We start from the raw sequence: 21,786 nt of genomic DNA on the forward strand, positions 1-21,786 counted from the left end.
AAAGGACAAGAATACTCTTGACAACAAAAAGGACCAAGAAATAGAAGATGAAGATTAATTATATATGATTATAAAACTTTAAGAATTTAATTAATAAAGATTAAATTTTATGATCCAAGTAGATAATTGAGATAACTTTAAAGATTAAAAAATTTATTATCCATGATATAAATTTAGTAAAAGTGCATTTTTTTTATAATAAATAAAAGTGCGTATTTAATTCTTTAACTTCAAGTAAAATTCATTTGATTTTTTAAATTTTAAAATATTTTTTCAATCATTTAATTTTAACATTGTCCATTTCATTAAAAAATAAATTTAAAATTTTAAATATTAACAAAGTATTATCAAATATATTAATATATTACATTTAATTTTTTAATATTAATATAAAAATTATCATTTAGTATTAACAATGTTAGGTTAGACAATTAAAAATACCATATGAAATTAAGAAATTAAATTAAAATATTATAAATAGTCAAAGCTTTATAAGAACACTTTCATGTATAAATTAATATAATACAATAATATTGTATTAAGTAATAAATATTGTTTTGTAACTATATTAATTAAATACTGATATCTTTTAAAATTTTACTTAATTCAATATACATAATATTGAATAATTTTATAATTTTTTTTAATTATAATGTTATTTTATTTTTTACTTTTTTAAAAAGAGATATATTAAAATTTTAATTATTACAATCAAAACACTTATGTAAAGTATTTAATGAGAGTAAAATAGAAAAGATGTATTTTTTAAAAAAATAAAATTTTAACTAATATATTTTATAAACTGTAAATTAATTATTAATGCCTATAATATTGCTTAAAAACAATATTCCAGATTATCAATTTATTCGGGCAAAAAGAAAAATAATCATCTATGATACAATTTTCACTCTCTCCCATAAAACGCAGCATGCTGGTGCCAGGAACAGTTGTTGCCGGCTTTCTGCTTCTGGGGTGAAACGCAATCTTGAAAACGCCGGCGACGGGAGAAGAGTGTAGATTGGTAAATTAAATGGGAAATCAAAAGCATAAGTGGACCGCGGAGGAAGAAGAAGCTTTGCTCGCTGGCATTGGGAAGCATGGCCCCGGGAAGTGGAAGAATATTCTCAAAGATCCTGAATTTGCCCCGTTTCTCACTCACCGTTCCAACATCGATCTGAAGGTTCCTCTTTTTTCATCCTATTTCTCTTGCTTTTCTCGTCAATCTTTACGATGGCGGGTGTTTAAGGGTTTTTTTTAAACAAAAAATTATTGTTCTTTAGTTGTTGTGTAGGGTGAAATTGTTAATTGATTTCAGGGATTGTTTTCTATTTTGATGTATTTACATTTGGATTTCAATTTTGTGTCGACGGATGAAATATGAACCGAGTGCATCTACGCATGATTTACAGAAGCCGGTGTTGTCTTTATTTTCTGAGTTTGACAAATTTGAACTTACTCTGAGACTTTTGTATCATGAGAAATCTTCTTTTATTGTCCTCTTTTCTCTTCTCATTCTGGCACACTTACCAGGATAAATGGCGAAATTTAAGTGTCAGTACTGCAGCTCAAGGATCTAAAGAAAAAGCTAGGAATCCAAAGATTAAAACTACGGAAGCTTCTACACTTGCGGGCACGCAAAATGCTTCTGTTGCTCCTCCACTCCGTCAATGTGCACCTTCTGATGCCGCCACAGATGATTCTTCTCACAATGCACAGGATGTCAAACATGCTCCACAGTAAGCGGCCCACTGACTGAACCGAACTGAACTTCCAACTTTGAAATTCTAATCATCTGACCGAGCCAGTTTATTTGAATATGTGTTAATCCTATGTGGCCATCATTCATTTACCACCCATTCTATTTATACAGGATAGGATTATAAATGGCAAAATGTTACCTTAGAAGTGGCTTTCTTTCTTTCTTTTACATAGAAAACATAGAATTCAGCATCACGCAGATACACCTGTCTATTTGTAAAGACAGCATTTTGTCATATAGAATTTAGAAATGTCTCAGACTCTACTGCATTGACGGTTAGAATTGAGATTAAGATATGTTGAATAAATTTATGTATTTTGTTTTCATTTGTATGTTCCTAACATATTTGCAAGCTTGGTTGTTTGCATCTGAACAAATATGGTATGTGATGGAAATATCTATTACCACCTTGGAGTATTATATCATGTTGCAGGAATACTTATGCACCATAATTTCAAGCACTCTTTACATAATCTCTAGTTGTTATGGCATAAATTTTATAGTGTCTTCAATAAAATATGCATTACTTCTTATTTAATACCTAACAGTTTAATTAGGACTATATCACATTTCATTTGGGGTTTTGTGTACTCTGTGTTCTTTAACAGGTACAATGCAATGATTTTTGAAGCCCTATCAATGATAAGTGATTCCAATGGATCTGACTTAAATGCTATTGTTAGCTTCATTGAGGTCAGATGGAGTTCTAATTTTGTTTTCTGTTGCATTAGGCAAATCCTAAGTCAAGGCTGTAATTTTTATTATAGTTCTTAGATTATTTTAAGATGGTAAAGATTAAAGCTTAAGTAGAAATATACAATCATCATATGATCGTTTAGTCGGTTTTTAATCTCATCCATAAGTTTGCTAAAAAAACCTTGAGTTGAAATCTGGATGAATATTGGGTTTTCTTGTTTTCATCATGAGTGCTGTCTTGCAAAAACATGTGCCACATAGACTGGTATTTATATCTATTCGTCAACTTAAATGATTTCTCTGAGATGCTATGTTGAACCTGAGCAAATAATATTTCATTGATCTTTCAAAATATATGCTTAGTTCCTATGCAACAGTTTTTTGCTCAAAAATAAAATTAAATTTACCCTACTTCTAAATTTGAAGAATGAAACAGTGCTGTCATCTTAGTGTCTGTTGTTGAAGTTGTTATGACTTGCATTTAGTCAAACAGTTGAGTTTGTTAAAACTACTTACTTTGCAAGCCCCCTCATCTCTTTTCCTTTTCAGCTGTCTCGGCCTTTTCTGGAGGGAGGGGAGGGGGTTCAGGTTTTTGGAGGGTGGTCTGGAAATTCAATAGAACATGGTTTATTGATTGTGTTTAGAGTTTCTTTATGTGCTGACTGCTGAGTTGTTCTATGCTGAAATTCACAAAGGATGATGATCATGTATATTGCTGCAGCAAAAGCATGAGGTTCCTCAAAATTTCAGACGAGCAGTAGGTGCAAGGTTGAGGAAACTTGTTGATCAAGGAAAACTTGAAAAGGTAAAATATCCTCTTTGATGTTGACTTATTGTGGAAATAAATATGATATAGACAAATGTATTTTCATTGAAATTATTTTCTTTAGATATGTGGCATGTGGATTTAAATGTTGAGTTTCTGCTATGTTTTAATTCTCTTACATAGAAGTTAGGAAAAATATTGCCATTGTTACTCCATGAAAAGACTCTCAGGCATTTTGTTGGTGATTTTGAATCTTTCTTGTCAAGTAACCTTCTTTACTTCTTATGTTTAGTAATGATTCTAGTGGGTTGCATGTAAGATTTTTAGAGACTTTTGTTTGGGTTGGGAATGAAAGAGAGATATCAGGAGAGCTATTGAGTTTTGAGAAGCAGGGAAGTTTGGGTTTTGGCTATTTGGTATCTGAAAGCATTGCTTTGGTTGGAAAATGGATATGATTCTTTCTCTTAAGTTTACCTGACTTCTATTCCTATGCTGCCATGTTAATATGGGTGTGCTTGGTCTGCACGAGAAAATTAGTGGGATAAGAGTATAGACCCCAAAATCTGAGACTCCCTTGAATTCATGGGAAATTAATTTTTGAAGAATACATGTCCTAGAGACCTCTGACTTCTTTTTTGGTGGGGGATTGGGAGGGGGAGTTTAATGGCTTTGACATTTACTTTTGGGTTGGGGATGTTCTTCTAGTGAAGTCTGCCCCCCTTTCTGTATCATCCCTCCCCTGCATCATGTCCCCTTTCTTAGTTTTTCCATTTTTCAGGGCTTTCAATTTCTTGAAACCTTTAATTTTTTTTAGGAGCTGAATGATATTCAATACTCAATCCTCTGTTTGGTAGCCTATTTGCTTTTCCATTATTCTGTTTAGTTGTTGTCCAGTTTGATTTGCCATGCCTCTGTACTTTAAATGATGCCCCTTTGCCATGGTCAGTGACGTAGTGAAATTGCTAATCTTGAAAAGCTTTCAAAGGAATTAAGCTAATTGTAAGTTCTGTGTTAATAGCAATCGAAGCACTTGTTTATGTAGTAGTTGCAGGCCAGAGCAATAAAAGCTCTCACAGTATGCTTTCCCAGAATGTTGCACCCCAGAGTGCTTTGCGGAACTCATTTACCTCATTGTAGACCTTGATCTTTCCATCAGTTTAGCCTCCTCATAAACTTATTCATGAGAATCTTAAATTTGAATGAATATCACTTGTCACCTTAGCTTACTTGCACCATCTGCTTTCATAGCTCTCCTTTCTTATTAATCCTACATAGCCATAAATTGATAGCACTCAACTCACTTGAATACCAGAGAGGGAAAATTGACTGCCGCTTAACCATATGATCCTCTTGTTTAGTTTAATTACTACTGTTGGATTTTATCTGTTGTTTTTGCTTCTGCTGTGAAACCTGTGCTTGCTCTTGTTTTCTTACCTTTCACGGTTATGTGATTTGTAAGTTCTCTTTCTTTCTTTTTATGTTGCCTTTCATGTATGCGTTTTTCCCTTGTGTATTGGAATTACATGGAACCAGTGGACTGCCTGAAAAATAGGGAAGCTTAAACTCTAGAATTTATAACAAATAAGAAAAAAGTTAATGTGCGCTTTGTGAAAATGAAGTTCCTAAAGTGAATGGAAACTATAAATGTGAACTACGTGACCCCTGGAATGTTTAGGAATGAGAAACTCAGTGAAAAATGGGACTGGACAGTGCTCGTATGATCAGACATGAGCATTGTTGAAACTGAAATTTTGAAGCTTCATGGAATGTGATTACTGGACCATTCAGAACTCAAGGACACAAAGATCCCATGAACATCTGGAAACCAAAACATTAAAAAATGTGCCAGAAAGCTGAAGATGAACTCACACCCGAAGTTTCTCTGGGCATGAATTTGGATTCTTTTAATGCACGGTTTTCACGTACAAAAGGGATCATGGATGGGTGGAGGAACTCTCCAGGAACGAAATGATGTTAAAATCACTCAATTTGGACCTCTGTAGAGTGAGAAAATGACGTAAGAAGGATCTGGGTTGTGGGGACCCGATGGATCTGAGAAATAGGTAAAAATGACCCAACTGGAGGTTAGGGACAGCTAAAACATGTCGTTTCCTCCATCTCCAGACGACATGTTTTATTAATCAAAACACACCTTTTCAATAATTTGAAAGCGGGCTCTTTAATCTAGAGAGCTTCTTGGGATGTGTTAAGGTCTGTGGAAGCTCATTCTGGGGCACGGTTTGATCCTAAAAGTTCCTAAATTCATGAGCTTTATTTGATATACTATTTGCTAGTTTTGGGGATATGATTGGTGATGTTTTATGAATTTTCATGGCTAAATTTTCAAATATTTAGTACCTGAAAATGCTAAAACCCTACGAATGACATTCATTTCTTTTCTAGTTGAACATGAGTCAAGAAAACTCTTAACTCCAAGGGAAACGAATCTATCAACAAAAGACCATTGAATTACGTTTCACCTAGGCTAAGGAATCTCATGATTTAGGAAAGAATGGCTTTCTTATAGAGGAATCTTATGAGTCAGATTCAAGTGAAGAAGAATATGAAAGAGTTCAAACAGAAGACGAATTGAAAACTTGCATTAGAAATTTTTATGAAGAATATAATAATCATGCCCAACCTCTAAGGTACGTCGTTGCTGAAGTAATTGTACTTTGTAGAAGCTTAGACGTTAGAAGGTATTGTTTCCTGAAGAGATGTGGGTGGATGCTCTACTCAACGCTCTCCCTAGTGATAAGTTTTGGGAACATATTAAATAGAACATTAAAGTAGATGCAGAAATGACACTATCTCAATTTATGGATGAATTACAACTCCTAGATGCGCATCATTATGGTGAATTGGAGAAAGACAATTCTGATGTCTCACTTTCCAAATATGAGAAGTGCAAGACATTTCGGTCATGGAACATGGGAGAAAGGGAGGCATTTGAACTTTTGAAGAGCCCTCTGAAAGCCATCAAAAGGACAAGAGATTGAGTCATCAAATCCAAGCTATGATTCAAAATTTCCCACGAAATTTAAGGAAATGAAACATTTGTGTCCACTACTCCTGTAAACATCAATTCTAAGAAATACATGTTAGTTTATTGTTTTACCGTTTCTTTTTTCATTGAACTTGGTTGTATGAACCATTTGGAGATGATAATTTTATTTATTAAGGTCGTTCTCTATTTTTGTTAATGGTACTGAGCATGCACTTGATTGTATATGTGTGTGTTTGTAAATTACTTGACTAGGGATACTCTATCTGAGTGGGAGTACTCAATTTAAATGGGGGTTTTTAGATAATAAGCCGTTTGAGAACTATGAATTTTATTTGCTTGAGTTCTTGATTGGGAGTAATGGTACTTCTGATACATGTCATGGGAGTTTATATATGTACACTCTGGATCGTGGACCTAATAGCTTCATTGTTATTCCAGTAAAGAATAAATGCAAATAAATTACATCTTATACATTGGATTGGGGACTGCAAATGATAGGAAGTTTTCTTTAATCTCAGATGAGAAGTCCTCTTTGAAGATAAATTGTTTGTGGTCACTTGTTTGTGTTTTTAACCTTCCTAATATTATACGTGCACCGCACAGTGACATGGTCAATTGGTTCTGAGATTCAAGCCTGAAGTGTTTTACTGCTTCCAGCAGGCTACATCCTCCCTTTGCTCAAAGACTATTCACATATGCCCTTATAAAAAGAATAGAAACGAAATATTCAAATGTTTTGGTTACTCTGATATTAAGTTAGATTTCAATTTCATGGTTATTTATGTTTTGGATTTCTCAAATCTGCCCTCCCATGCAGGTACAAAACTGTTACAAGATGAAGAGAGCGACGCCCGTGGAGACAAAACCACCTGTACCAAAGCAAAACGATTCTAAGTCACTTCAACCACCAGCCTCTGGATTTACAGCATCTCAGGAGACAGAAATGGATGCTGCGGAGATCTTGGCATACAGAATTGCTGAAGCAGAGCACAAATCACATTGGGCTGCTGAAGCAGTCAAGGAGGCGGAAAAATTCTCAAAGTTGGTTGAAGATGCCGATGCAATGTTAAAGCTAGCGAAAGAGATTTATGAGCAATGTATTAGTACTACAGATATATAGCCTTATCTGCTCAGTGATTTCTTTAATCATTCCTAAAATTGAATTAACCGCTTTTCTTGTGGGTTTATTGCAGGTTCACGGGGTGAAATCATCCTCTTTGCTTAGCTCACAGGGAAATGTAAGGTCGTTTGATGGAATTCCATTGATTTTGGTATTTATGTAAATTTTGTGATCCCATGAAATGATCTGTCTGATACCCCCCCCCAAAAAAAAAAAATCCCAAAAAAGGTTATTTGGGATTGAAAAGGTCTGTTATGGCACATTTCAAATTTTCAATACTTGTATAGTTAATATCAAAAGCAGTGGTCATTACTTGAGGTTGATAGTTTTTACGGTGCAGTTTTCCAAAGCAGTGGTTGTTTGAGGTTGATAGGTTCTTACTGTGCAGTTTTCTCAAAGTGAATTTCATCCTATAATTGACATGTTAAATTAATTTTAACTTGCGAGCGCGCGAGACACCTTGCAATTCCGAAAACCTATGAAAACTAGAATCGTGTAACTGGACGGGCCCACAGGAGCTTGGTGCTTTATCCACCACACGTTATGCAACTCTCTTGTCTCAACCGTCAATTTATGAATCTTTACTGAAGACGGAAATGAGGAGCACGCTATTATAACATGGTTTATCAAAATTATAATAACAGAGAGGGTTATCAGTTCAATTGGTCAAAAATTTGAATTAATTTATCTTAGATTTCTAGTCAGTATTCTGGAATATATAGTCTTATTAAATAAATATTTTAAAAACATCTCGAAGTGCTTTTAAAGAATTAAATTAAGTAAGGATCACTTTAATTAGATTGACTTGACTCTCAATTCTACTTAAACAATTTAAGTTGGTGAAGGCAGGTTAAAAAATGAAAACAAAAATAGCCAAATTTTAAATGAAAATCCAAGTTGGCACGAATAGGTAAGGTTTATCTTTCTACTCTAACTTAATTATTAATATTTTTTATTAGATTTGTAATTTTCAGTTTGATGAAATTCACGACATTCAAGAATATCTTCATCGTAACATTGTTAACATCAATTATCATTCTTAACATCATAACATTGTTTATCATTCTTACTATTGAAAAAGGAAGGAGGGGGGATCTTGTATGAATTTCACTTATCGACAATCAACATCTACAATAACTTATAACTAGTTACACTACAGACACATTTTGAAAATGTAAAACTATTCTTTTTGGATGCACTGTATATGACTTAACTAAGGAATAAAGGCTATGGCAAAACCATAAAAGAAAGTAATAAACAGAGAATATTAGAAAGCTGAAGCTTGTGTCCAAAAAGTCAACCCCCAATATTTTAAGAAAAATATTGACAACAGCACAGAAGTGTTGGTAAACAGCATGAGCATTTTTGGTTAATCAATTGAGGCATCTATTAGCTTCATGGTATAGTATGATATGCATAATATAATCATGTGTTACGTATGAACCACATCTAGTGGAGAATGTAAAAATTGATGCAAAAGCATGTGATGATAACAAACTTCTTTAAAAAAAAAAAAAGGCAAAACTCAAAGCTTTGTAGCAGCTGCATGCTAGTTAATCTGAAATTTTGGTAATAAAACAGTCATGATTTCTTCAATTGAACTTAAATGACATAATCAAGAGCATGCCCAAAAACTGCAAATAGCAAACGGCATTTCTTTAAATCAAACCAGTTCTACATTGAAGCCAAATTCCTCTACCAGGAATCTGCAAAATTGTTTCAGTTTCCAAAAGCAAAACCTAAGTTCCACCCATGGGTCACCACATATTATGCAGCCATAAAAAGTCCAGCAAAATTGTCATGACTTCTTCATCCATCCAAGTCATAATAAAATGACAAAACCTCGTACTACAAAAGCACAAGTCCAAGCTCCGCTGGATTCAGAGCCTGCCTTATTCTGTAATTGTAAAGATAGTAGTGAAGCTTCCCATCACCTGGTCCAAATTTCAATTCCTTTAAGAAGGATTCGTTCTGCATGACATCCAATGCATTGAAAACATCGTAGTCCTTCTGTTTTGCCACAATGAGAGCATCATTCATGAGCTGAAGCAAAGGGGTCTTTGTTGAAACATTATAATAGGAATACGCTGCTTTCAAAATAGAATAGTTTTGGTTGCCAAGGATGGTTGAAGGAAGTGTGTAAAAGCTGCAGAAGTCAGTGATCTCATGAGTTTCAGGACTTTCAACCAGAAAGCTATCGACAACATTCTCCTTTGGAAGAAGCCAATGCTCCACATCGTTTTCATCAAAATCAGGTGCAACAACAAACTGGCTTATGTAGTTCCTAAGGAGCCTCGTAACTGCAGGAACATCATGTATTTTCATCTTTCTGAATCCTGGGGTGACTGTTGACTCCGGTAACTTATAAAGCTTGATTGTTCGACTCATCGTCATTCGTGCACCAAGCCGCGAGAATCCAACATCAATTAACTTCTTGGGATTTAAAGACCTATGCCAGTATTGGCAGGTTGCTATTGGTGTAGGAAGTACCACCCCAGCAGTATAAGCCGCCTGCCAGATATTCTCCATGTGCACCCTTCTAGTCACCTCTTTGATCATGACAGGAGCAAGCCTTTTCGACCTAAGCTTCTTGTGCACACACAGAAAATTAATCTCTGCCATATTAACAACCTCATCACGAACTCGGATTCTAGCAGGAACACCTGTGATGAAGGCAACCAATTTTTTGGAACTTTTAACACAGACACCAATATGCCAGCTCCTGAGATAACCAGGAGGTTGCAGAGCCCAGTGCAGAAACTCCTTTGAGTAATTAAATCTGAACATGTTCTCATCATCTTCAACATAATTATTAGCAAGAAGGTTATAAACCTCATTACACATCTCTTCAGAGTTGATATCACAAGTAATCCATTCATAGAGGTTAGGAAGGTTATATGGTTCTTGTTTAACATCCGATAAGGGAGTTGGAGGTTCAATAGGGCCTTCAGGCAAACTGCTGTTTCCTATATCCTTGAACTGCCCGACAGGTTGAGTTTCCCAAAATTTATGTCTTTTCTCAAGAGAGAGAGAGTCCTGAACCTTTTGGGCGAGAGTATCAGGCACAAGATCACTTTCAGAAGGCGCATTTCCATCTGCAACAGGGTTTTGAGTTTCTTCAGGAGATCCAGAAGATGTATTGCTGTCAACCATTTGAAATGTTTCCAGAAAAGTATTCTGAAAGACAAAAAATAAAAAATAAAAAATCAATATGCAAATTTAATGAAAGAAAGAAAACTTCCATATCATACTGGATGGCGATGTTTTAGAAAATAAATTCTTGTGGGAAAGTAATCTTAAATATATGCTGCTTTAGTCAAAGTTAATAGCATGTGTAAGATTTCCCAAGTCTAGTATTGTCTGTAAATTTATGTGGGTTGAATTCATTTATTTAGCTTATATGTGTCTCAAGTATGCTTTTAGCAACTCTATTAGATAGTAGTTAGTTAAATGGTTATGAAAAATACTCCCTTCGGTCCCAAATGTAGAAGCTAGTTAACTAATTCACATAGATTAAGAAAGTAAGGGAAGTTAGTTATTTGTACAAAAATGCGTGCTGGTTTTTCTAATATAGCCTCCTTACTGATGAAATATAGGAATTAATATATTTTGAAGAAGCTTGCTATAAGAGGAAATCTGTCTTAATTTTATATTTTAATGCTTTTTGTTTTTTACTCTATTTAGCAAGTGGGCTGTTTTATCATTTCATGTATTAAATGGGCTGAATGTGGATGTTTCCTTATAGGGGAGGAAACCTCTAGTTTATATACAGACATTGCTTTTGTAACTTGGAGGTAGATTTGATGAATGAATTCATTTGAGAAATTCTGTAAGCTCTTTCCCTCCCCTGTGCGTTCTCTTCCTCTCAGTTCCTCCTCCCTCTTTGTTCTGTCCTTCCTCTTCTTTTTCCCGTCTCTCTGTTCTCGCTTCCCTCTCCCATCTAAGTCTCTGTTTCTGTTTCTTTTCCCTTATCCTATTCTGTTCAAATCAGTGTGAGCATGAGTGAGTGTGTGTGTTTTGCATCACTTACATTGGACAACCTGTTGAGAGTATGGGACAGAAAGAGTCAGACATCACAGGTTAAGTATTTTGTGTATGGCGAAGAGTAGGGTTTGTTGCATGAGAAGTTTTATATAAGTGTGTTTTGAGTATCTCCCTCTTCCTAGTATCTTTTTAAATAAAGTTGAGAAGATTTGAGAAGTTTTGAATTGTTCTCCTCTCTAAGCATATCATTTTCCTCTTACCAACAATTCTTGCATATTATACCGGTTGAAACTATCTAACCTGCTGACGTGGGAGTCCCTACACTTCTCTAACACCCAAACCAAATAAAATGAACAATTAATTGCAATTAATCAACCTTTCAAGAGCAAAAACTAAAAGCATTTTGAGGTGAAACATCCAAACAATAAAATTTCAGTCATTACAATCATAAGCACTAAACTAAAGAAAATTATCTTTAATTGCACAATATTCTGCAAGCCATTGCAATAGTGCTCTGGTACATTTTTTTAACCATTTACTCCTTCAATATTCCAAAAGTCGTGACAATGCTTCATTTAAAAAAGAAAAAAAAGCTGAAATTTAAAAGATACATCAACTCACATAAATAGTATAGTACAACAGGAAGTTGATTATCAACTCAGTCAGAAGAGAAGTAACCTAAAACAGATTTTAGTTGTCCTTACCTTTTGGCTAAAAGAAAGGCATCTTATCTGCATATTATTTTGGGATGGAGTGAAGTAGTAACTTTTACAAAAGATGATGAAACTACTGAACCTTGGTTTTTCTGGTAACGTGACTTACTTTTGCTGCACCATAAAGTCTCTAGATAAGCCTATGGCAGTTTGAATTCTATTGTGGAGAGATGTGAGAAATAATAATAAATGTTGAAATAGTTGTAGTAGAATATTCAAAATAGGGCTCATGGCATTAAAATGTTGAGGTAATCCATAAAGACACTTAAAGCAAAGTACCTTTAAAAAAGAGACAAGTGTCAATGGAAGATAAGTTCTGTGAGCTAGTTAATCGAAACTAAATTCTCCATCCAACTAGGAATTCAACAAGGACTTCCGAAAAGGTTATATAAATGAGTGCAATACAAAAGTGCATGTAAAAATTGATGCTTAACAAGTCATTTTCCATCTATACAACAACAACAACAACAAACACGTGGGATCAGCTACATAGATTGAACAACACTATTGTACTCCATTAACAACCAAGTCTTTGGATATATTGTCAATCAAAAGACCTATTTCAACAACTTTATTGAGTGTTCTCTTTGGTCTCTACCTCTCTTTGGCTTCATAAGGCTTGGCTGCTGTAACTAAAAGTTGAGTCCATGTATCACCTTCTAAACTATGGACTTTTCTGCTATTATGATCAGTGAAAGGTGGGATTTTTCCTGTTCGAACTGAAGTAGATAATCCTCCATATTCTATACTAAAACTACGTTTCGAATAGAACCATAGTGCATAGAGGCCACCATATCGACTAAAAGTGCAGCTTCTTGGTCCTTGATGTCGAGAAGAACATAATAAACTATACTGGTTCAGATTTAACGAATAAATTGAGTTCCTTTTGCAAAAGGGTATGAGTAAATCCGAACTATATAATACAAACACTAAAATAGCTTCCAGCGATTGAGCTAAATAAAATATGCGGGAAGCAGAGAGGCCAAATTTGAACTGTCCACAAATCCAGAAGTAACATCATAAGTCGACTAAGATCTAACCAACGAGAACCGACAGAGACAACTTAGATTAATTGTTTGTACAAATCAAAATCATAATTTCAGCAACTGTTCTAAATCTTAAAGTACGCCGAAAATATTAGTACGATATGCCCCCCTTTTATTTTCCTTCATTTTCATCAGAAAGGAAAGGGAGAGAAATGCCAGAATATTTTGAATGGAGACAGAAAATGGAAAAGGAAAAAAAATAAAAAAACTCGGCTTTCTTGATTACCTTACTTCAAACTGTAGCTGGTGTGTAGATTAGAAAATTCAGCTTAATCCCTCCGAGCATCCTCCAGCTTGCAGTCGTGAGATTAAATCGTCTCAGAGCGAGCTTTGGAGGAATCGGAATATGGGTCTGACAAAAGCGTTGTGGGCTCTGGCCTTTGAAGACGGTACTACCATTGGAATTTTTGGAGTTTTATTTTATCATATCTGCGTAAAATAAATAGAAAAAAAAAAACTCCACTAAGAATCTAATTATTGAAAAAGACTTGGAAATGTTTTGGAAATTAAGTATTTCCCTCATGAAGGTTAAATGATATAAATATTTAAATGATTAAAAAAATAGAATTGAGCGAAGTCTTTTATTGTTAATATATTATATAAGATCTTTTGCTATTAATAGATTATTAGTCCTTTATTATCAAAAATTAAATGTTAATATGTAACACAGAATCTTTTGAGGTTAATTATCAAACAAGCTCCTTTGGTGTCAATTTATTAAGCCTTGAAGCACAAATATGTCATATGCAATGTTTTTTTCATGATATGCAAATCTTCTTTAATAAATCATATGCAAATTTTCTTTTATAATATATGATTGATTTTAATAAAGTGTAATTTTTTTATATATTTAAATATCACTTATACATATTCAAATATCCTTTATTAATGCTTCCTTATGAATGCCTTTGAAAGCATATGCAATCTTTCTTCAATGATAGGTGACTAAGCTTTAACAAAATATAATTTTCTACCATATATTTAAATATCACTTATGCATATTCAAATATCCCTTACCTATTTCCCTTATGGATACTTTTTGGACGTATATGCAACCTTTCTCAATGATATGTGACTAATTTTCAACAAAATGCAAATTTATTTCATATATTCAAATATTACTTATGCATATTCTAAAAAAAAAATCTTAATGGTCAAAATTTTACATGAAATGCATCTTATATATTTGAATATGCTTTTTGCATATTTTTGAAAAAAAAACTTGGTGTCAAATTTTTACATTCAATGCACATTATATTCAACTATCCTTAACGAAAACACCAATTGATAATTGAAAGCACAAATAAAAATTATAAAAAAATTTTAATTTTTCAAAAAACACCAATGATCTCTATTGTTACATGTAAAGCTTATAAATAAAATAACACTTGAAAAAGAAATTGAATTAAACTATTCATTTATCATATCATGTAATTCATATAATTAGAGTCACAAAAAGTGGAATTTTATATCCTGAAATATGTATACATAAAATCATTTATGCTTTATAAAGGAAAACAATTTCATGGACATGAACATTTACAAATGACCTATTTTAACTATATTCCTAATATATTCATCCTAGCTTCCTTGTTCTCCAATAGTTAGATAGCACAAAAATCAAACCAAATGCCATTTTGCTTTATGCCAAATATTTGCAAAAGTCAATGTCAAAATATAAGAAGGCACTTTTAGTATGCAATAAATCAAGTGACAAAATATTGCATTTGCCTTAATACAAGAAGACTGGAGTTTTAGTTGCAAAATCTTGTACTAAATTTCTAACCCTCTAAAGCATGTTTTTGAATGAAAATTATGAAGCAATCAATCCAAAATTATAGCAAGAAGTTCAGTTGTCAAGTACTTTTCCCTCAGCAAGAATTAAACAGTAACTAAACTCCTTTCTCGCATGATTTATGACAAGGTTAATTCCTAATGTTGAGAACTACAAAAACAAGGATTGATACAAATATTTACAAAATAAGAATAATTAAGGGAAAAGTAATATCTTTTCTTGGCCACAACTAGTAAATTTAATGACTAACAATTCTACAGATTAGTTGGAAACACCCGCTGAGTATTGGAAAATACCAAACCTACTCCAAAACAGCTATGTCCCTACACAATGCAGAAACATATGTGTTTCAAAACAAAGAAATTGTATACAAATACCAGGAGAAGGGCAATTTTTGGTCTTTGAATTTGAAGCAAGTCATTTGCATTAATTTGTTCAAGGCATGTATTCAAACCAAAAACCTTTAGCTTGAATAAGCAATAGAAGTGAAATCATTATGTAAGGCACAAGACACCCTTACCCAAAGAAAAAGCAAAAAATATATTATGATCCTGGAATTAAGGACATCAATATTCAATCCAAGAGTAGGAAGAATCTGCAAAACAGTAATAAATGCTTGACCCTATTTTTAAAAATCCCAGACCAATCAAGCACATAATTCTTAATTCTTGATAAAAAGATTGCAAGGAGAGATTTATCTAACAACAACTGAAAAATACATCTCTTAATAATCTAGATAGAATATGGAAATAAAGAAAATATTCAATGACTAAAACCTTCTCTGATCAACTAGAATCATATCTCATCAGCACTTACCAATGTTGAAACTTCATGTGGATGGATCTTAAGTCAAATTCCCTCGCCCAGGCATATTCGAAGGAAAATAGAGACCTAAGATCAAAGGTAAAAATTAAAGGGAAAGAAATGCGGGGGAAAATTCAAATCTAAAGTCAAAGTTAGATTGACCAAAACCAATCTCACCATATTGAAAGTTATACTAGGAAGATTGCTACGTAAGGAATGGAAGAATTGAGCATCGAGGGAATCCATGACAATGAGGCACTGAAAAGGGGGAGGAATAGAGCTAGAGTAGTTTAGGTTTCGACAAAACCAAAATAGGTTTGTTCATAAGGCAACACTTGAGGTGAAGAGGGAGAGCAAGAAGAAAACATTCCAAGAGGCATAAAGCTTTGTGATTTCAACAGATTCATTAGGGAATAGAAAAACCCCTAGGGTTTAGACCTTCTTCACTCCCTCTTCCATTATCTTCAAAACCAAGACCTTTCCTTACTCCCCTTTATCGCCCCTGTTGTCAAAATCATGACCACTCATCATCACCATCAAAATCATGAAACTGGGGCTAAATGATGTGTATGAGAACAGGAGATGTAATGTCACTCTTATTAATCCAACAACTTAACTCATAGGTTACTAGTAATTATTAGAAAAAATTCAAGAGGATTACCCAACCATGGTTAACCACTTTCCAAAATTTAATTTGCAAAATTTACACAATTGGGCCCCTAAGTTTAAACATTACAAAACATTTCAACTATGACTTTAGTGAGTCAAAAACAAGGTAAAATTGAGTATAGAAGTAGGGGATACCATTTCATAGTTAACTAGTTTCAAAACAGGTTGAAAACAACAAGAGGGAAGAGAAAACTGAGGGACTCAACATGTGCATGTGCGTCACAGCTTGTTCCTCTTTGTGTCACATGTTGTGGCATAAGTGCCATGCATTATGATGCTCTGCACAAAATTTGATAACACTCAGGCACAACTTCTAACATGCCTCATATCTTCGTTTGACATCCGATCAATATAATTTAAATATCTGCAAAAAACATTTTACATAAAATAACTAATGGCATAAGTTTCACTTTAAAAAAATTTTACACAAAGGAGTTGGATTCCTAAACATATTTTCTTTACTTTTCACAATACAAAGGTGTCCATAACCCAAACATATGTGCTAAATCTCCAATTAACACCTAAACCTTATCTAATGGACTTAGGACAACCTGTGCAACACACCATATGCACATAATAATAATAATATCTCATTTTCATCTCTTAACCCCTCAATATTAAAAACAATGGGGGAGGTTCATCTTAATAATTTTAAATTGCTTTAACTATAAAAATATCATACATTTTCTTACACTTGCACTAGTATTTTAGCTCCATTAAAAATAATCAAATTTACATACAAACACTTTAGGGCCCAAAATACAATAATAAACATGAAAATTTCTATAGTGCAAGTATACTCAAAATGCATTCCTAGTTAGCAATATCTTAATGATTACACAAAAATAATTTAAGATGAATGAATATCAAATTTCTAAGCCTCTATAGCTTTTTCCTTATCCACACTCGAGCTAGAGCCTATAAAATGGTAAGAGAGAGGAGTGAGTACAACTATTTAATAACTAATATATATCTATCCCGTATAATTTCTCATTAATTGTCAATAAAAATAGGCGTACAAATAAAAAAAACATACAACTTTCTCAACATACAAGGCAGTCCAGTATTATTTTCCACAATAATCTCAACCATATGACATTAGCAAAAGTAAATATCACAACTTGCTACAAACTTAACAACTATGTAACAAGTTGGATAAAATTGCATGATCTAACCATCCTTTTGTCCTCCTTATACCTTCTAACTGAAACTGTGGCAATAAATTCAATTAAGGCTCCATCCGTTTAAATGGACTACTCAACTCACTAATTGTGAGGAGTAACTCAACCAAAGATCACTATACTCACTTTTAACCATGGCTTTCCCAATTCTTAAATTCCTAGGGTGTTATAAACCTTAGGCTAATCTCCTCAACGAACTCGTAGAATTAGATAGGTTTGAGTTCCTTGATAAATAATGAGATAGTCCCTCATCCAATAGTAGGATAGGGCTTGCCCCTCAATTTCAATGATTGACAGCTATTACCATATGGATTTTATCTACTTATCTTCCTAGGTGAACTCTCACTAAAATACATGCTATAAATTATGCTCACACATTTCACATCTTCACATATACAAATGCAAACTTATTTTCATACATTAAGTTATCACATATGAGCATCACAATCATTTTCACTATTCATGCTTCACTTCTATTCTCAATATCATACCACATTTGTATATCCTTTGCCACATCTAGAGTTTTTACTTTAGAATTAATTCTAACTAAATGAGCAATTAGTAAAAAAATTGATTAATTAAGTTAATCATGTTTTCAGGTTGTTAATTGATTTTGGATTATGGATAGGTTCAAGGTCGAGGTAGGATGGACATTAGATCAAATTAGGTCCATGTGACATGAGCAAAGCAAGAAAATGCTTATTGTGCCACGTGCCATGGCATATGGCACAAATTCAGCATAAAGACTTGAAAAACATTATAAAAATAGAGGGTAGCATCTGGAAAACACATAACTCAAAGGAAGAAGTTGGAGGGTATGTTGAGGCTTCATTTTAGGGTGAGATTAGAGGCTTGTTTAGACCTTTAATCATTCGATAAGTTTTTTAATAATCTTCTCTACCTATCCACCTTAGTTTTCTTGGATTTTGAAGAAAGGATGGTTAGGTTTTGAGTTGAAAGTGGATTATACTTGAACCTTAAGTCTTCTATATGGCTATAGGAGTTTGATTAAGTTGTTTATATTAAATAAGTGGTTCTATAGTTATGTATTATTGGATGCAAGATGATGGGTGAACTTTAAGTTGGTTTTGGAGTTTTGAAGTTGTGTGAGTTGAAATTAAGCATGTATCAATGTGTATATGCTAAATTAAGATAAGGCTGTAGAAGCTTTGACTAGCTCTATCGTAGATATTTGGATTGTTGAGTGGTTAAATTAAGTTAATTTAGCTAGAGGGTACTTATGTTAAATTACTGAATTGACATATAGTATTTCTAATGGTAGATTTCAATATCTTGGAGTGATTCCAAGGCCATGATAACGTGAGAGCTTATGTTTTGATCTATGAGTAACCTTTTGGTAAAAAGAGAGTTAAGGTAATCGATTAATCATATAGCTTATTAGCTTCTATAGTTATTTGCAAAAAAATATTTATATACAAATGTAATAGTTGATTTTAGAAACTTGTGGAGTATGCTAAGGATTTTATAATAAAAATTGCTCATAATTGATTGGTAGGCTAAGGTTTGGAAATATGCTTTTGAAAATGGATTTATCAAACTAAATAAATAAGGTGACTTTAGTTAGCATGGAATATGCATGAGTTATATTATCTTGTGAGAAAAATGCAAAGAGTTGTATTGGGAGAATTGCATGATTGAATAAGGGTGGAAGTTCACCCTAGTTGAAGAGATAATAAAAATCCATATAGTTATGTTGTCACCTAGGATGCCCAATACAACCTATCTTGGCTCCGTATTCACTGAAGAGGTTCAGTAGATTGATGATATTCTAAATCAATTGAAGAGCATTTGGTGGATTTGGTGCATATGACAGCCCAAATTGTGGTTAGGGATCCGTAGTCCTAAAATGGTAAGGGACAACCATAGCTAAGTATTTCCCTCCGTTGAAGGTGAATTTGGAACAATTCATTGGGAATTGATCCTATGTGACAACCTATGGATTCAATCAAAGAGACACGAAGCTTTAACTAGATAAGGGATCATGCATATGATATTTGTCTTATTGTTATGAATTTATACTTAACTTATATATTATACTATATTACATCATATTTTATCATGCCATTCTACTATTTGTTTATGATTGTACATGTTAATGGAGTATATGATTTTTTGGTTACTGAGACATTGTTTTACCCCTATAGATTCATATTTCTATAAGTTTCGAGGTTGAAGGAGACAAGGGAAAGAGTCAACCAAGAGTAGCTTGTCTACTTTCTTTATAATGCCCTATATTTCATAAATAATGATGTATATAAGTTGAGTTACCAATTTAGGAGATTGCATATTTTGGATGCATGTTTATATGAGATATTTTGATATGTTAACCTTAGGTATTAGTATTGATCTTCGTGTGTAGGACTAATATATTAATATAAGCATGACGTGTATATGAATGTGTTTGGATTAGATATTTCACTTATTATGATGTGTAATGTGATAAATTGGCTTAGAGTGAATGCAGATAACACCACTTGTGGTGGGCTAGTTTTTATTGTAATTGTGTGGTTAATAGCACAGTTTTATGTTAAACTAGTGCTTTGATAGCCAAATCTTGGATCTATATTAAAATTATGTGATTACTTGTTCAATTAGGTGCATTTTTAGTCCATTAGACTTGGCTCAAGCCCTAAGTTAAGTTATTGTTTCAAGTTTTGAGATTTGAGCACTTGGATGCCCTATATTGATTTTAAAATCTAACATTTCTCATCCAAATGTCTAAATTTCATATACAATATTAAATCATAATGAAAGTTATTTCATTATCTAGATCATTGAATAAGCTCTGTGTGAGTGCTTGAATCACTTTAATCAAACGTCGGATGTAAAATTGGCACATGCTAAAAGTTTATTTTAAAAAGTAGTAATGACAACACTATGCTATTATGAAATGGTACGTGGGTTGTAGCATGTTTGCATATGTCACAACACATGGAACAATAATGAAATTAAACCCTATATGCCACATACTGTGACATATGGGCCTTCATGCTGCAATACATGTGTTAGAATGTGCCAAAATGACATTTTCAGCCTTATTTTACTTGCTTTTGTCTTTCATGCTTTCGAAAACTTTAAATAGTTTTCAGCTCAAACTATATTTGAATGGTTTTTCTTGGGATCCTAAATGTTTTCAATTATGTTTCAAATACTTAATTGATTTAATCCTTTTATAATTACAGTAAGCTTAGGAGGGATTAATGGCTCTTAGCTAATTACTGTTGTATGATATAATTGTGTGGTGATTATTGATAATATCAAGGTGGACATTACATCCTCCACTTTACTCATAGATTACATTCAAAGTTAATACAATAACAAAATCATTTCATCAATTTGTCACTTCATATTTCAACACATAATCATAGTAACATCTCGAATTCTTACTTTACATCTATGACCAACATGGGTTAAACAAAACTTCACATGATTTTGGCACATGTTTATAATCATAAGTTCAATCTTTCATTTTTGAAAACATAAATCAATTAATAGATAACTACAAAAACAAAAAAAAATATTTTTCTTAATTACCTTAAACATTTGAAAGTTCAAAAGTTTACCCCTCATGTAAATGCTTCCAAGCTTACTTTCAAGCCAAATAGGTGCAATTTAATCTACAATTAATCATATTTACATTGTCAATATCACCATGTATGCAATTTAAACTTTTATTCTCAACACTCTAAATACCCATTAAGCTTATTATCTTTTATTAACCTCAATTAACTTCATTAAATTTTTCTAGGGTTATTAATATTACCTAACAACCTTCAAAACTTACATTTAATGCCTTAACTTTAAACATAAATGAGGCCAACTAACCAAAGATGTGTAAAGCCATAAATCTTTGATTTAAATATCTCAAACAACTTCCATTGAGTCCATTTGAGACTCGGACCCATAGCTTTTATGGTCCAAAAATTACTTGTAATAATAAATCATAACCTCAAAACTTTTGAAAAATGAGAGAGGAAGGAAGAAGGTAGCTTAAGAAACTTATCTCTTATGTTTTCTAGCTTCAAAATGCTTTAAAATCCTCTAATAAGTAAGACCTAACAGAGTTCTCAAGCCTTCTTCATCCCGTTTGTCCAATACTTCTATTTTCGTTCTCTTTTTTGCATATGATTCGCAACTTATCATTGTCAAATTTGGTCCATGTGCAACGACGCGCGACATGAGGCATATAGAGAGTTCTTTTGTGTTTTCTGGGTTCTTGGGCCAT

At 33.1% G+C, this 21,786-nt stretch overlaps 2 protein-coding genes across 4 annotated transcripts; one reads left to right on the plus strand and one right to left on the minus strand.

The window, feature by feature from the left end:
• Nucleotides 1–919: 919 nt before the first annotated feature.
• On the plus strand, nucleotides 920–7,677 carry LOC129296501 (telomere repeat-binding factor 4-like). The gene is made up of 6 exons (XM_054935101.1): nucleotides 920–1,180; nucleotides 1,531–1,736; nucleotides 2,368–2,452; nucleotides 3,177–3,260; nucleotides 7,046–7,325; nucleotides 7,422–7,677. The coding sequence occupies exons 1-6, from the start codon at nucleotides 1,031–1,033 to the stop codon at nucleotides 7,451–7,453; spliced, it is 837 nt and encodes a 278-aa protein (XP_054791076.1). The 5' UTR covers nucleotides 920–1,030; the 3' UTR covers nucleotides 7,454–7,677.
• A 1,295-nt stretch (nucleotides 7,678–8,972) lies between these two features.
• LOC129296499 (glycylpeptide N-tetradecanoyltransferase 1-like) lies at nucleotides 8,973–13,475 on the minus strand. Of its 3 annotated transcripts, none has more exons than XM_054935099.1 (2): nucleotides 13,323–13,475; nucleotides 8,973–10,525 (listed from the first exon to the last, which is right to left on the minus strand). In XM_054935099.1, exon 2 carries the CDS (start codon nucleotides 10,499–10,501, stop codon nucleotides 9,197–9,199), a length of 1,305 nt encoding a protein of 434 aa, XP_054791074.1. In that variant the 5' UTR covers nucleotides 10,502–10,525; nucleotides 13,323–13,475; the 3' UTR covers nucleotides 8,973–9,196. The 3 variants fall into 3 exon arrangements, with proteins under 3 accessions (XP_054791074.1, XP_054791073.1, XP_054791075.1); XM_054935098.1 differs by having other exon boundaries at nucleotides 13,318–13,475; XM_054935100.1 differs by lacking the exon at nucleotides 13,323–13,475 and adding an exon at nucleotides 12,644–13,190.
• Nucleotides 13,476–21,786: the final 8,311 nt, after the last annotated feature.

This window comes from Prosopis cineraria, unplaced genomic scaffold (genome assembly GCF_029017545.1).
Source record: "Prosopis cineraria cultivar Desert tree isolate PC_DT_omini unplaced genomic scaffold, ASM2901754v1 PC342, whole genome shotgun sequence".
Lineage (NCBI taxonomy): Eukaryota > Viridiplantae > Streptophyta > Magnoliopsida > Fabales > Fabaceae > Prosopis > Prosopis cineraria.

What these genes read in the sequence shown, in the direction of transcription:
- LOC129296499 (XM_054935099.1), bottom strand. Translation starts at nt 10,501, where the DNA reads ATGGTTGACAGCAATACATCTTCTGGATCTCCTGAAGAAACTCAAAAC.
- LOC129296501 (XM_054935101.1), top strand. Translation starts at nt 1,031, where the DNA reads ATGGGAAATCAAAAGCATAAGTGGACCGCGGAGGAAGAAGAAGCTTTG. An exon ending in GTTCCAACATCGATCTGAAG is followed by an intron (nt 1,181 to 1,530) that starts GTTCCTCTTTTT and finishes CACACTTACCAG; the next exon opens with GATAAATGGCGAAATTTAAG. An exon ending in GATGTCAAACATGCTCCACA is followed by an intron (nt 1,737 to 2,367) that starts GTAAGCGGCCCA and finishes GTTCTTTAACAG; the next exon opens with GTACAATGCAATGATTTTTG.